Source organism: Mytilus trossulus, chromosome 9, assembly GCF_036588685.1.
Source record: "Mytilus trossulus isolate FHL-02 chromosome 9, PNRI_Mtr1.1.1.hap1, whole genome shotgun sequence".
Taxonomy (NCBI): domain Eukaryota; kingdom Metazoa; phylum Mollusca; class Bivalvia; order Mytilida; family Mytilidae; genus Mytilus; species Mytilus trossulus.
In genome coordinates this window covers 43,069,611-43,083,723 of record NC_086381.1, presented here as the reverse complement: position 1 = coordinate 43,083,723, position 14,113 = coordinate 43,069,611, and the positions used below count along the sequence as shown (strand labels likewise).

Here is a 14,113-nt window from a genome sequence, read left to right as displayed (position 1 = left end):
CAGCAAACACTATTTAAAACCTATCAATAACACGAAAACAAGGAGTGACCTCAGTTGATCCAGGATGATTTCATGTTTTACTATTTGTACAAATTGTGCGCCTTTAGTTTTGACTCAATCAAGGCGGGTTATATTCTGATTCTAAGGAAACTTGCTACATGTATAATGTTACCGTTGTTTTTTAGAATTGTAACTGCCAAATCTTTGTAATTTTATTTTTTTATGATGTTTTAGCTTTTTGTATTACCCTTTAAATATATAAATCAACATCCAATGTATTGCAGCTATTCAAGTATTGAATCTCCACACAATGCATTCATGTTTACTTCCCTATAAGAAGTCAGGAATGTGTTATTATAAAGCTCACAACATAAAATGCATTGTGGATAATATGGCACTTAAACCCTTTTTGTAGTTTTGAGCTGATTAATCTTTTGTAATGGAATAACACTGATGAAGTGTACAATTCGCATAGAACTGTCATGAAATCTGTCTATTATAAATAATAATGTTGAATGGTAAATAATTATGGAAAATGGAAATAATCAGGTTAAAAGCTATATTCTAGAAATCAAGGAAATCATTAGGTCTGATATCATGACAAGCAATCTACGAATATGTTTAAAAAACAGGCTTATTGGTCTTGTATGGATGCTGTAGAATGTATCACCGTGCTTAGGGTGTATGTCCGTATATTTTACAGTTATCTAAGACAATTCCAAAAAGTTCATTACTTTACCAATAGGTCAATGAACGACCCACATTCTTATGAAATAAAGCAACACTTACAATGTCAAGACAAAATGGTTATCGACGCTATTTGTAATGATAAATGTAAAAGAAAGGCAACAGTAGTATACCGCTGCTCAAAATTCATAAATTGATAAAGAAAAAAACAAATCAGGTTTACAAACTAAAACTGAGGGAAACGTATCAAATATAAGAGAACTACGACAAAACAGAGACACAACACCGAAACGTAACACACAGAGAAACAAAATATAATGTAACATTTGTAATATAGGAACACTTAACATTTCTTCTTCCATCAATTAATTTAATAATCGGACCATTATGACATTTGATTCTACCAAAACCTTTTATAAAAAAGCAATGTTTATATCATTTGAGAACTGAACATATAAGTTTAATCCTTGACTTGTTCAAAACACCGTCCTGTCAATGATACTTCGCTGATTCGTCGCTAAAAAAATTTTAATAGCAAACGAATAGGTTAGTCGGTTCGGGTTGGTAAAATGTGTACGAGTAAACATATGTTTTTGAGCTATCATGTTTAAGTGAGTTGCAGTTTCTCTGTCTTTAACAGAGGAATGTGTATTCATATGGTTCTTTTCTTTTGTCTTTTTTATGGAACTTTTTATCTACGTAAGTAATCTTTTAATACTTTGTTTATAAAAGTTGTTTGGTACATTTTTTTAGTGTATTATTACCCAGAAATACGACGAAATTAAAGGGAAAAACCAAAACCTCTAACACTATACGAATGGATAACAACTGTTATATTCCCAACTGGGTACAGACATTTTCTCGCTCGATTACTTTTATACTAACATCTCCTTTTATTTTATATTAGACCAAAGACGTAAAAAAATAAACCACATATTCACTTAGATCAAACACTTTTCTTTAAATAAGCGTTGTTTCCTTGAAAAAAAAGAAAAGAATAAAACGTATTTGAAAGTACTGGTCTGACCATTTGTTATCTATAAAAACTAAAATTTAATAAATAATAAATGGAATCCTAATTAACCTAAAAGGGTCTTTATTACAAAAAATGTCATAAGTATACGTCGAGTCATCGTCAAAGTAATGAGACCTGTCAAAGCAGTCCCGTGGCAGACATTTAAACACATTAACTGACCATTCTCATCATTTGAGTATAAAACATTCATGAGAATAAGTACATGCCATATATGTTTTTCAATATATCAGCCTGCATTTTTTTCAATCAGCTTAATTACACATATTTCTTCTATAGACTGCTATCAAATAGAAAAAAGAACAGTAGTTATTAGGTTTTGTTCATGTTGTGTTTGAATCATAAGATACAATGTTTTATATAAAAAGCAATATATTGTCTACAATACTATAATACCAGACCCTTTATATTACCGAGAGTTGTCTCATTGGAATTCATAACACATCTTCTTTTTTTTGGTTTATACATACCCTTCACTAGAAATACCAAGTGCAAACATTCAAATCTTCAGGTAAAGACGTTACATATAACACGATATAACATTTTTAGCATGGGACTAAACCCCGCCATACATTGCTACACTCATCTCCAGATTATAACCATTGCATTAACTTAGCGCAGGCACTTCTACTTTCTTTATGCTTTATGTCTCTAAGAACATGTTTAGATCTTTGTAACTTTTAGACATTCAACTAGATATTGTTCTCCGCTAGAGTATGTATCTCCCTTGTATTTAAAGATAATAAATTATATCTTTAGTACTTATCGTTTGAGTTTCACCAATATTTTTAGTACTGATCGTTCCAATTTGATCACTTAAACTTATACCGTCAGTACTATTCGTTCCAGCTACCAATATACATTATATGTTATTCGAACTGTACTATCTGATTAAATCTTTAGGTTTATTCCTATCGTACATTTACAGATCAAATGTGTATAATGTAATATTTTGTTTGAGATCAGTGGGACTCCATAAAAGACATGATATATATTCAATCATATATGTACTATAAGGTATAAATCAATTTTGCAACTGGGTATAATGAAAAATACACAAAAGATAGCCCATTCAGACAAATTATAGTTTATGGGTGAATTAGTGGAGACTTCGTTAGACAAATACAACATTGTGCACGATGTGTACATCTACATTCTGCGCGTCGTTTATAGTCAATGTTAAATTCATTTATACTTTTTTTTTATAGCCGAACTATTGACTCGCAAGCTTTTTAATAAAGCATACCGTATGTCAATCCTCAAAATGCTAGTCTTAAAAAGGCTGTAATTGGGTTTATGGTCCAAAGGTTGCATTATTTGATACTTTTGTTAACTGCAGTTATTTTATTTACACTCATGCCTTTTCTGTAACTCTTAAAACATACCAATGGTAAATACACCATGAAAGTCGGCTTGTGAACAAACACGATATAATAAATTTCCTTTAAGCATGCGTTCGTTTGTCTTGTACGTTTTATTCTGAAAAAAAAAGTATCTACAAAGTTAGTATAAGGATAAAATGTATAAAGCAGCATCGTGTTTAAAGGATAAGAATTAGTGATTTCCAATAAGATACAAGAAGTCAACGATTAACTGTCGTTACAGCTTCTGTGTAAACCGTTACTACTACTAAATACTAATTACAATATATTCAAACGCCATCGATTGGTTAATTATTTAAGAAGCGAACAAAAAACTTGTTTGGATTTATAATTCTTTGGATGTTACATACCGCAATGATGGTGTACTTTGTATGGATAGCTTGCTTTATCTTATCAGTATCTGGTAAGTTTTAAACGTTATTATTAATGATATTGTTAGTCTTGTCGTTTTGTTTTTATAATAGCGTTTTCAGTTTTTCTTGGACTTTTTAGGTTTTGAATGTCGTCTTTGTATCTTTCGGCTCCTTTTTTTAGCGCAACTTTAAATGAAAAAAATCAAAAGGTTGAGATGCAGCTTGGTTTCTTATTGACAAATTGAAAAAAAAAGAATAAAACTCATAGTGCTATGCGCTACTCTATATAGATAAAAAACAAAACTATGTTCATACTTAATAGAGACATTGTAAAATTTTACTTTATTCAGTGTGGACTGAAATCGTTATTTTTTAGTCTTAAATGTTTGAGGAGAGGGAAATCGTAACGTTGTTAACACGCCGAACTCATTTTAATTATGAATTAACATATTTTCTTATGCTTATGATTAGGCTTTTGGTTATCGCGTTTCAGATGTTTCATATTTTTATGTTGTGACTGTTAATAGTTTTATGGAAGCAATAATAACAAATCTCCTATTCTGTATATCTTCTTGTACATGCATGTACTATTTTTGAGGTGAGGGATATATTCCGCAGTGTAAGCGATACAAGATATATGAAAATTTGATGATGACTTCATGCAATGTACGAAAAATGGATAATTTCAAATAGCGGACAGAGAATACATCTGGATCGTGTTCAGATATTTGTAGATATCTGATATCTTCCTTTATGATCATTTGTAGTTATCAAACTATTGATTCGAAATTTGCTCAATGGTTTATGTACAATCTTATTTCATACTTCAATTATTCTGAAATTTGAGACCTAACTCAAATCTACAATCATACCTCGGAGACAATCAATTAAAAATCGCCATTTAACCAAATATCATAGAACAAATTATATAACACAGAGTCATTTGTTGATGTTTTATTTTCTTATTATCTCTGCATTAAATGAGAAAAACGGTCACAACAGTAAATCTCGGATGAATTGATACATAGTCATGATAGGCCATGAATTGATCTTTATAAGACGCCGGTACACCATTGGAAAGCGTAAAACATAATGGATTGGCGAGAAAAGGTAAAGATACAATCTTCAATGGGAGCAAACTATTTATTGGTAACGGGTTTACAGAAAAGAAAATGTATGGGGATAAGACTTTAACAAAACAAACTATGTGTATATTATAGAAAGAAAGTAACTGCTAGTAAAGTAGACGGACTTGTTTATTTTTGGTAGTTTAACAACATCTGTTATATTTCTTATATAACTAGAAGGAAGTGAAAGAAACACTTTAATAGGCCGTTTTTAGATTTTAAAAAACTGATCCTTATGTTTTGTGTTCAGTCATTGTAGGTTCATGTTTTGACACTACTTGGTTTCACTAATAGTAACCCATAGTTTAGTGAGAAGTTAAAAAAAACCTACTTGGTTTTATTATAGTAAAAAAGTAAAACAAGATAAAAGCGGAACTCCAAGGGAAATTCAAAACGGAAAGTCCTTAACACACAACTGCTCATTAACGATTACAATGTACTGAACTTGATCAGTAGGCTTTCAATTCCTCAATGATTTCTCATTAATTCAGAATGTGATTTGTAAAGTTTTCACACGCAAGTTTACAATCAATTAAACAAGGTTATGTCATGAATGATGTAACAAAACAATGAATGATTTATCTTTTAACTATTTTATAAACGTGAGAATTCCCGAAATTGCAGCCAATGTAGGTTTCATCGTCGAAACGTTACTGACCTCCTTGCATGACTTCCCTTAGAAATACCCTTACACTATACCAAATGAGCTTAAATGGTTTGAACTATTATGATATACATTTCAAACATTGTGACTTGGATGGACAGTTGTACTACAGCTTCTTATATCTATGAAAAAAATAAAAAGATGAACCTCATGCGGAAAAAAACCATGCACAAAAGGTGGAATCAAAAGTCATAACTAATTCATAAAAAGTAAAAACACAAAAATACCGAACTCCGAGGAAAATTCAAAAAGGGAAATCAAAAATCAAAAGGCAAAATCAAAAGTCCAAACACATCAAACGAATGGGTAACAACTGTCATATTCCTGACTTGGTACAGGCATTTTCTAATGTAGAAAATGATGGATTGAACCTGGTTTTATAGCAAGCTAAACCTCTCACTTATATGACAGTCGCATCAAATTCCATTAAATTGTCAACGATGCATGAACAAAACAAACATACTCAAAGAGTAAAAATGTCAAAAATAGGGGTACAACAGTCAATATTGTGTTATCATCTTAATATCTCTACATAAACAACAAATGTAACAAAGAAGCACAAAAAGGCATACATTAATTTAACATTCTCATTTTGCTTTTCTTATACGGCTGAATTTATCTATGTAAAGTCTACCCATAATGATAGAAGGTTTCATTACTGGTTTAAAAATGCGCGTTTGAAATTCGCACAGGTAGACATAAAAATAATTTTGTCGTATGACGGCATACATAAATGAAGACTTACGTAAAGTTGATATAACAAAAACAGACTTAACAGTAAAAGTAATAATAATAAATAAAATAATGGTGTGGTTCAAAGTATGACGGGATACATAAGAACAGTTTCACGTCAAATACGGCTTAATTTATCTATGTAAAGTCTACCCATAAATGATAGAAGGTTTTCATTACTGGTGTAAAATAGGAATGTAGGACAGAAAGTCACAGGACAAAAAGTCACAGACAAAAAGTCACGGACAAAAAGTCACAGGACAAAAAGTCACAATTTAGTTTTTAGAATATTTTTCTTTAAGCAAGAAAAAATAATTTAAAAAATAAAAGTTTTGTTTTTTTCTTGAAGTGTTAAACTTAAAGCAACTTTGTAATTAAAAATTATTCAATAAATATCAATAATGATCAAATAATTGTTATGAAAACAAGATGTCATCATGACATGGTACTTAAATGGCTTCATGGTGCCAAGAAATATCATTTTTGAATGATTAAAATTTACTATTTTTTTATTTAACAAAGCTTATGAACAATGTCCTACACTTCAAAATGAATAGATGTAATAAAAAGATAATATTTCAAGATCTTTCTTTTATATATTCAAACAATTGTCGAAGGATTAATTGTGACTTTTTGTCCTGTGACTTTTTGTCCTATCTAATTTGTGACTTTATGTCCTGTGACTTTTTGTCCTGTGACTTTCTGTCCGTTTTCCTAAAATAGCGCGTTTGAAATTCGCACAGGTAGACATAAAAATAATTTTGTCGTATGTCGGCATACATAAATACAGACTCAAGTAAAGTAGATATACCAAAAACCAGACTTAACAGTAAAAGTAATAATAATAAATAAAATAATGGTGTGGTTCAAAGTATGACGGGATACATAAGTACAGTTTCACGTCAAATGTATATCATGAAAAACAGACTAAACAGAAAAAGTAGTGTTATTGAATAAAATAGTTTTGTCATTCATAGTATTCAAGATCCTTAAGTAAAAGTAATATCAATCAATGAAATAATTTTGCCGTTCAAAGTATGTGGTTTTACATAACCACTGAGTCACTTCAAATGATTATCTAAAAAAGACTTATAAAAGAATTCTATAATACGTAATTAAGATGATAACAAACGTCAGTACGCAAAATCTATCCTTCAAGACCATCTTGTATTATTTGTGAAGTTGATACGGAATATTTATCAACAAGTTCTTGGTATCTTCCGATGAACTTTTTTAGAAAAAGGACGAGACGTTCTTTGACATACCCCTGGTTCATCAACTTTCTGCTCAGACACTGGTGACGTTTTACAAAGTCTGAATAGGAGCTGCAAGCTCTTGAATACCTAATAAGTTGGAAAATGTATATTCCATATGCAGGTGAAGTTGGTATATTACTACTAAGGTGGGGGAAATTGATAATTTCAAAATTAAAATCGTCTCGTTTGTCATAGATTCTGGTACTGAGATGACTGTGTATGTCAAATTCGAGGTATAAGTCTAAAAATGAGGCGGAGGAAGCCGTGTCTGTGGTCTCTTTAATTTCTAGTTCTGGTGGGTATATTAATGGAATCCAATCAGAAAAGTTCGGATTGTTAATGGAAAGAACATCATCAATATATCTGAAAGTGAAATTAAATAACCTGGCTTCTTTGATCTTCTTGTTTTTGACAAGTGTCTGAAGGAACTCCGATTCATATGAAAATAAGAAGAGGTCAGCAAGGAGAGGCGCACAGTTCGTTCCCATAGGAATGCCGACAATTTGTTGAAAAAGTCTACCTCCAAATTCAACAAATATGTTGTCAATAAGAAACTCCAGCATACTGATCACTTGTTCCTCTGTGTAGTATGTTTTACCCTTTTGTTCCTTATGAACAAAATATGCCTTATGGTATCCCAAAGTGATAAATTTATAGCGTATGCTACCATTTTTATGATGAAAAGCATTGTGGATTATTTCTTTTAGACGGGTTTTCAATTTCACATGGGGAATGGTTGTATACAAGGTTGAAAAATCAAAAGTTTTAATAGAACTAATTTCAGAAAAAGACCGAGATTTAAAATTATCAAGAAGTTCTTTAGAGTTTTTCAGAATCCACATATGGTTAATACCACTACGAGAGTAAACAGTTTCACAGTATATCTGAAGACCCTCTTTAACTGCGGACAGAATTTTAGTCAGTCTAATGGACAATTCTTTAGTAGAACAAGCAGATGAGCCGGCAATGTACCGTTGTTTGTACGGAATTTTGTGAAGTTTAGGTATCCAATACAAACAAGGTAAGTCCTCCGATTTGTCGTTCAATGCAATGTTCATAGAAGCCATGAAGGACTTATGATTCGCCAAAATCTCATCCTTGTCAAATGATATGTTTTTGTATGTGGGATTACCTGAGTGTTCATTTATTCCTAATTCTTTTATAAGACACTCGTAGTAATATGATTTACATACAAAGACAATATTATTTGAAGCTTTGTCCGCAGGAACAACAACATACTTATCTTGAAGAGATGATAGACATTTCACAGCCTCTTTGTCACTGAAAATGGACTTAGGTCGATCATTCACACAGTTTTTCAACTTATGAATGCGACGTTTTATCAGAGACCTGATTGCTTTGACCCATTCTGACAAAGTGTCCAGTTGAACTTCTTCTCGCTTAGCCCATGCTCTGGCGTAGTTCTCAATGGAATCCATAATTATTTTGAAGTTATGGTTCCAATTGATGTGTTGGGGTTCTCTAAACTTAGGACCACGAGAAATCACCTTTCGGAGATTTTCATGTTGAATTATGTTTAGATCCCCAGTAATAACATGGCCAGAGGGGCTGTAATTGTAAGGCGAGTTGGAACAATCACATGTCAGAGGTTTTTTTAGGTATTGTTCTAAATCAAGGTCATGTAATGCTTGTTTATAGTTAAATATTTTGGGTGCAATGGTTTTGTTGTAACTGTAGGATACAATAGGAACAGACTGATTTTGAAAATAAATAGGAATTTTAGATGTTACCTCCTTGTTATGTAGAACGTTGCTGATGTTGATTGCATCAATTCCTCTATTGTTAAAGTGAACAGGAAGGAATTTCCTCTTTTCCTCATGTAAAGGTTCCGATCTTACTGGTTTAAAGAGACGGAAAAGAGCTACATCACAAATTATACTGACTGTATATTGGAGAAAATGTATTAGTACCTCCTTTGTCAAGTGCATAATCTCTCAAACATTTTAGAAAATTAACTTATAAGTTTGCTAAGTAAACAAAATTTGCTTACACGAACAGCATCTGTAATTTAAGTTACTCGTCATTAGTTAATCATAGTTTCGAATTTTGCTAATGTAATTATACAAACATTAAAAACCCCTCTTAAACTGGTACCAAAGGACACATTATGTTGGAGACCCATATAGTATATAATCGAATATCAATGACTAATTTTATTTATATAAATGTCAAACCATGGAGAACAACAGTCTTATTGGCAGTTACCATAAAGATTTGATAATTGAAGTGCTATTGTTTAAAAGACTAACGAAAGAAGTTTCATTTAAACATAATATAAGTAACAAAATACTACAGCAGATGATGTTTATTAGTTTTTCATATGATCTCATCCGCATTTTAACTGAGGATGTAGAATTTTAAATGCGATCGTCAAAGGTCAATCATTTGTTGAGTATTATAATTTCGTTTAATTAGGACTTCAGTGACAGGCCGATACTAGCTACAACTAGAATTTACTGATACTGTTTCCGGAAATGTACTTGAACCCTAAAACATTGAGATAATAATTTGGATTTTTACCAATGCTTCTTGAATATTAACTCCCCTTCACAGGTTTGATATCTATTACGGCAACACATTACATTTAATCGACGGTTCGATCACCCTTCCGGTGTAACTCCTCATCCCTAGGTTTGTATCCTCTCTGGTGAGAAGTTACTTTCTATCTCTAGTTTAATATCCCATCTGTTGAAAAGTCTTTTAATAAACCTTGAGGTGTCAACAAAAAAATATCATTATTTTGAAACCCCATGGGAAAAAAGTAAATCTTCATAAAAGCTCTATTATTCCTTTTGGTGAAAGGTAACTTCCAATCATAAGCCTTACATCCCTTAAGCCTTTTGAGAAGTAATACCCCTTTTCTGGTATGATTCGTAGCAAGGAATCGCAGCGAAACTACAAAATAAAGGGAAAAAAATAACCTGACTCAATGAAAACGATTTGTACTAATCGTTCCCTTTGAGATAAAAGTTGGGAGAGTGACTAACAAATTGAATATAGGAATACTACAGGTAAAAGATGAAGAATATAAATGAAAAATTCCAATTAGAAATTTAACACAATTATTTGAGACCCCATCAACCAAGACAAATTATATTTAACACCAATGAATTATTTCAAGATAAAGCAAATGAGTGAACACCACAAGATCGAAATGCAAGATCAGATTACTGTTTTTTCGTTTTTTAGACAAAGCATGAAGGAGCTCAAAGGAGTTGTAAAAGGAATCATATATATATACATTTTTTTTGTTAAGATAGATTTACATGTAAGTCAGTCAATTACTTCAATTACATGTACTTGATGCTCAATTTCCTTAAGAGTTGTTTTAATTTGAAACCAGACTTAACTAGTTGATAAGTTGTGCACATTTTCATGGTATCACCTGATACATGCATGGCAAGATAGTTCATACCATATAAAACATTGTTTGTGTGTGCAAGTTTAGAATATTAATAATCAATGATGATAGGTTACCGTCTGTGGATCGCTGTTCTCTTTATCGGTTTTGGTATGTTAATTACTTAGATTGTTTTTAAGATTTTTTTTAAATTCAAAAGGAAATTTTTCATACATTTTCCCGTATTCATTGATTGTGCTGAAGTAAACTGGAGACAATAATTTGCAATGTGATACAGAATACATGTATGTTAGTTTTTCAAAACCAAATGAATCAGCAATAGTTTTCCGAATTAGAATTAACTTTAGTTTTAAAACTTGGCAGTTCTCCTACATGTTTTCTGATGTGTCTCGATGCAGAAGTATATCACGTTTTCGCTCCATCGTTAATTTCGACAATATATCCATTGTTTATGTCGATTTGTTTTTAATTTCTATTTTGATTTATTTACGTCTTTATAATGTAGGTCTAACTTATGTCAGTGTTTCTAAGGCAAACACCTTGTTTGTGATTTTTTTTACTTTAAACAATGTTTAACAAAAAAAAAAGTTTAATTTGTTATAACATAAAGATAACACACGACCTAACGTCACCGAACGGCAAATTGATAGAATTTTAAAATGACTGTAATTATATTCTGCATTTTTTTTTATCAATGTGAAGTGTACATATACTTATCTTCACAAATATGGAATGGAATGTTGATAGTTTTGGGTTTCATAAGCGCTATAAGAAAGTTTTTAGTTTCTTTATTACAATCCAATAAACATCAGTGCAAAAATCGTAGATCGTTTGACTGGAATCATTTATCATATAGTGTATTTGGCTTCAACTACCTCACTCTTTTTTATCTTCTTTTTTACGAAAGTGACTGTAATGATAAGTGCAAGTATTACTCACTTCGCGTTGATCAATATTTACTCAAATGCACTTTTTGTTAACTAATTATTATCGTAACAATAGTCTGTTAGTAAAAAGAACACAAATTACGGTGATAAAGATATTAAAACATCAATGTTAATTCAATAAATACACCCCAAGTGGATAATTTTTCGTCACCAACCATTTTTTATGGCTGATATTTTAAAAAGCCATTATTCATAACTCGTTAAAGATTTAAAAAAAATTACATGTTATTTTTACCACCACATAAAAGTCACAGTTATCTAAACTTGCTATTCCTTTAAAGCTTTTGTTTGCAATTTTCCTATCTTTTGCAAATCTATATTTTCAAAACAACAAAGATGTTCTTGACAAATTTCAGCAAAGAATATGTATCGAAAACAACGGCGAATTGTTTGTCATGTTCGACCTATCAGTACTACGTGGGTACGAAGTGACCTATCAGAGAACAGTTGTATACAGCTGCATGCCCTTTTGTATATAGATACATGCATTTGTGTTTGTATATAGTAATAAGTTCTATAAACGATTACATGTGTCTCAATGTTAGGCGTTTCACATTCTAATTTCGGTCAGTTTGTTCGTAAATTAAATTAAAACAAACCAGAAATAACAAGTTACACGATGTACTTTAATTAAGTAGATTCTACATCACCTGATACATTTGAAGTGGCCTGATGATCCCGGGGTTATAAAACGCGCTACTGATTACTATTCTTTGTACTTCAATTTGTTATTGTGCTCTGAAGTTTAAAGGCAGCTAAAATATGGATTTCTTCACAAAGTTAATGTTTGGGATTTATTTGTTTTTTGTTGTTCATGGTAAGTTTATTTTAAAATTAATTATAAATATAAGTCATATTTGTTTCAGTAAAGTTATAAATCAAGATTTGATATCAATCCACCTTCTTTTGTGGGTGTTTATAGTGGAGCAACTTCTGTTATGTCTTCGAGGTTACATGAGTTTGGCCTGTTTTTTTTTTAATGTGAAGCTCGTTTCTTTAAATATTTTATTTTCTGATGAGTGCATTTGGACAGTTGTTGGTCATTTTGTAGTTTTTCTTTTCGATCCTGCTATTTCCAGGGTTATTCAATTTGCAGTGTTTGGTTGCACATTCTTTCTTTACGTTTTACTAAGTTATCTGGTGTGTTTGTTAATATACCCAGGTCAGATGCTTAGAAGAAAGTACACACTTGGTATTCAACAGGCGTTATATAAAGAGCACATATTTTGCATCAATGAATGATACCTTGAAAATATATCGTTCTTTTTAGAACATTTGTAAAACAAAAATGCATTAACCGAATTTTGCTCATTCTAACGTATTCACGGTCAATCATCAGTTTTAATGGTGCCCGTTTGGAGTAAGGAGGAGTATGTACATCATATCAAACTATAAATACTTTGTTATGATCCTGATTTTAACATTGAAACTTTTTAGTTTTTCTGTTGTAAATGAACTAATGATCTTTACCTATACTCAATCATGATAAAGTATGTATAGTATTAATAGTAATCATTATATATAGTTTTTATATTATTTTTCGTCGTCTTTATTTTTCTAAAACGGTTCATAAACAAATCCATGAAATATTTCCACGTGACGTTACGTAAACATCAATAAATTCGCCAACATTAAATGGTTCATATTAACTTTTTAAATTTTATATGTTTTATGAATACATAGATGCACGTACAAACTTGTTGCAATCTCCTGCTACTTCTTCTGCATTTGAATATTTACGAGATTAGCTGAAGATGAAACCCAATTGATCGTTTTTCTAACTTGAACACAAGTTTTATTGGCAATCTGAAGTTCATATGCTGGCTATCAGATATATCTTTTCTGTTAAAAGCATAGCAGCATACATATTATATAAAGAGTTGAAAAGTTTATTTGTTTTCCTTAAGTGGATATACATTAAAGGGACACCTCTGTATCATATAACATATTAACTACTAATGACAAACTGTTATCTGACGTTCTGGGAACTGTAACAAACCTTATCAATAATGGCAACAGAGAGAATTCAACGAAACAGTTGTAAACAAAATGTGTATGGTTATATGTATTAATAAAAAATCATTCATGCTTCACGTAATTTCATCTAAATTAAAAAGAAATCAGACACAAAGGAACAGTCTCTAAAATATGATTATCAGAATTCAACAGCCAAATTTGTCGATGAAAACAGCATAGGCTAATAGAATGAGTATTGCAACATTATACTAACTTACATGTTGTAGTTTGCAATAAGTAATTATGCGATAAACAAATTTAGAATATACTGCTCATTGCTTTAAAGTATTATATATTCAAAACCAACTTAATGTTTATCGCTCTCAACAACCTGCTTTTATCAAAAGAACAATAATTTTAAAATGAATGAGTTCAACAATAAATAGCATCTTTAATGACTATACTTTAAATAACTTGTAACATAGACACCTATTTCAAGAAAAACTTACTTAAACACTTTGTTTTTAAAAGCAATTTGATAATTTTTCTAAATATTTGTCATGTATCTAGTTTTTGAGAGCTATGTTCATGCAA

General features: G+C 30.9%; 1 protein-coding gene across 4 annotated transcripts in view; it reads left to right on the top strand.

Moving 5' to 3' along the window:
• The window catches only part of LOC134682960 (neuronal acetylcholine receptor subunit alpha-9-I-like), a 208,052-nt gene that overhangs the window by 189,042 nt on the left and 4,897 nt on the right, over positions 1-14,113 (top strand). The window contains exon 2 of one of the 4 annotated variants that reach the window (XM_063541910.1): positions 12,311-12,380. In XM_063541910.1, coding sequence (XP_063397980.1) covers positions 12,326-12,380 — 55 coding nt within the window. In that variant the 5' untranslated portion in view covers positions 12,311-12,325. Of the gene's footprint in view, positions 1-3,380; positions 3,506-10,613; positions 10,767-12,076; positions 12,381-14,113 lie in introns of those variants that run through there. The other 3 variants (XM_063541908.1, XM_063541911.1, XM_063541909.1) reach the window with 3 other exon arrangements.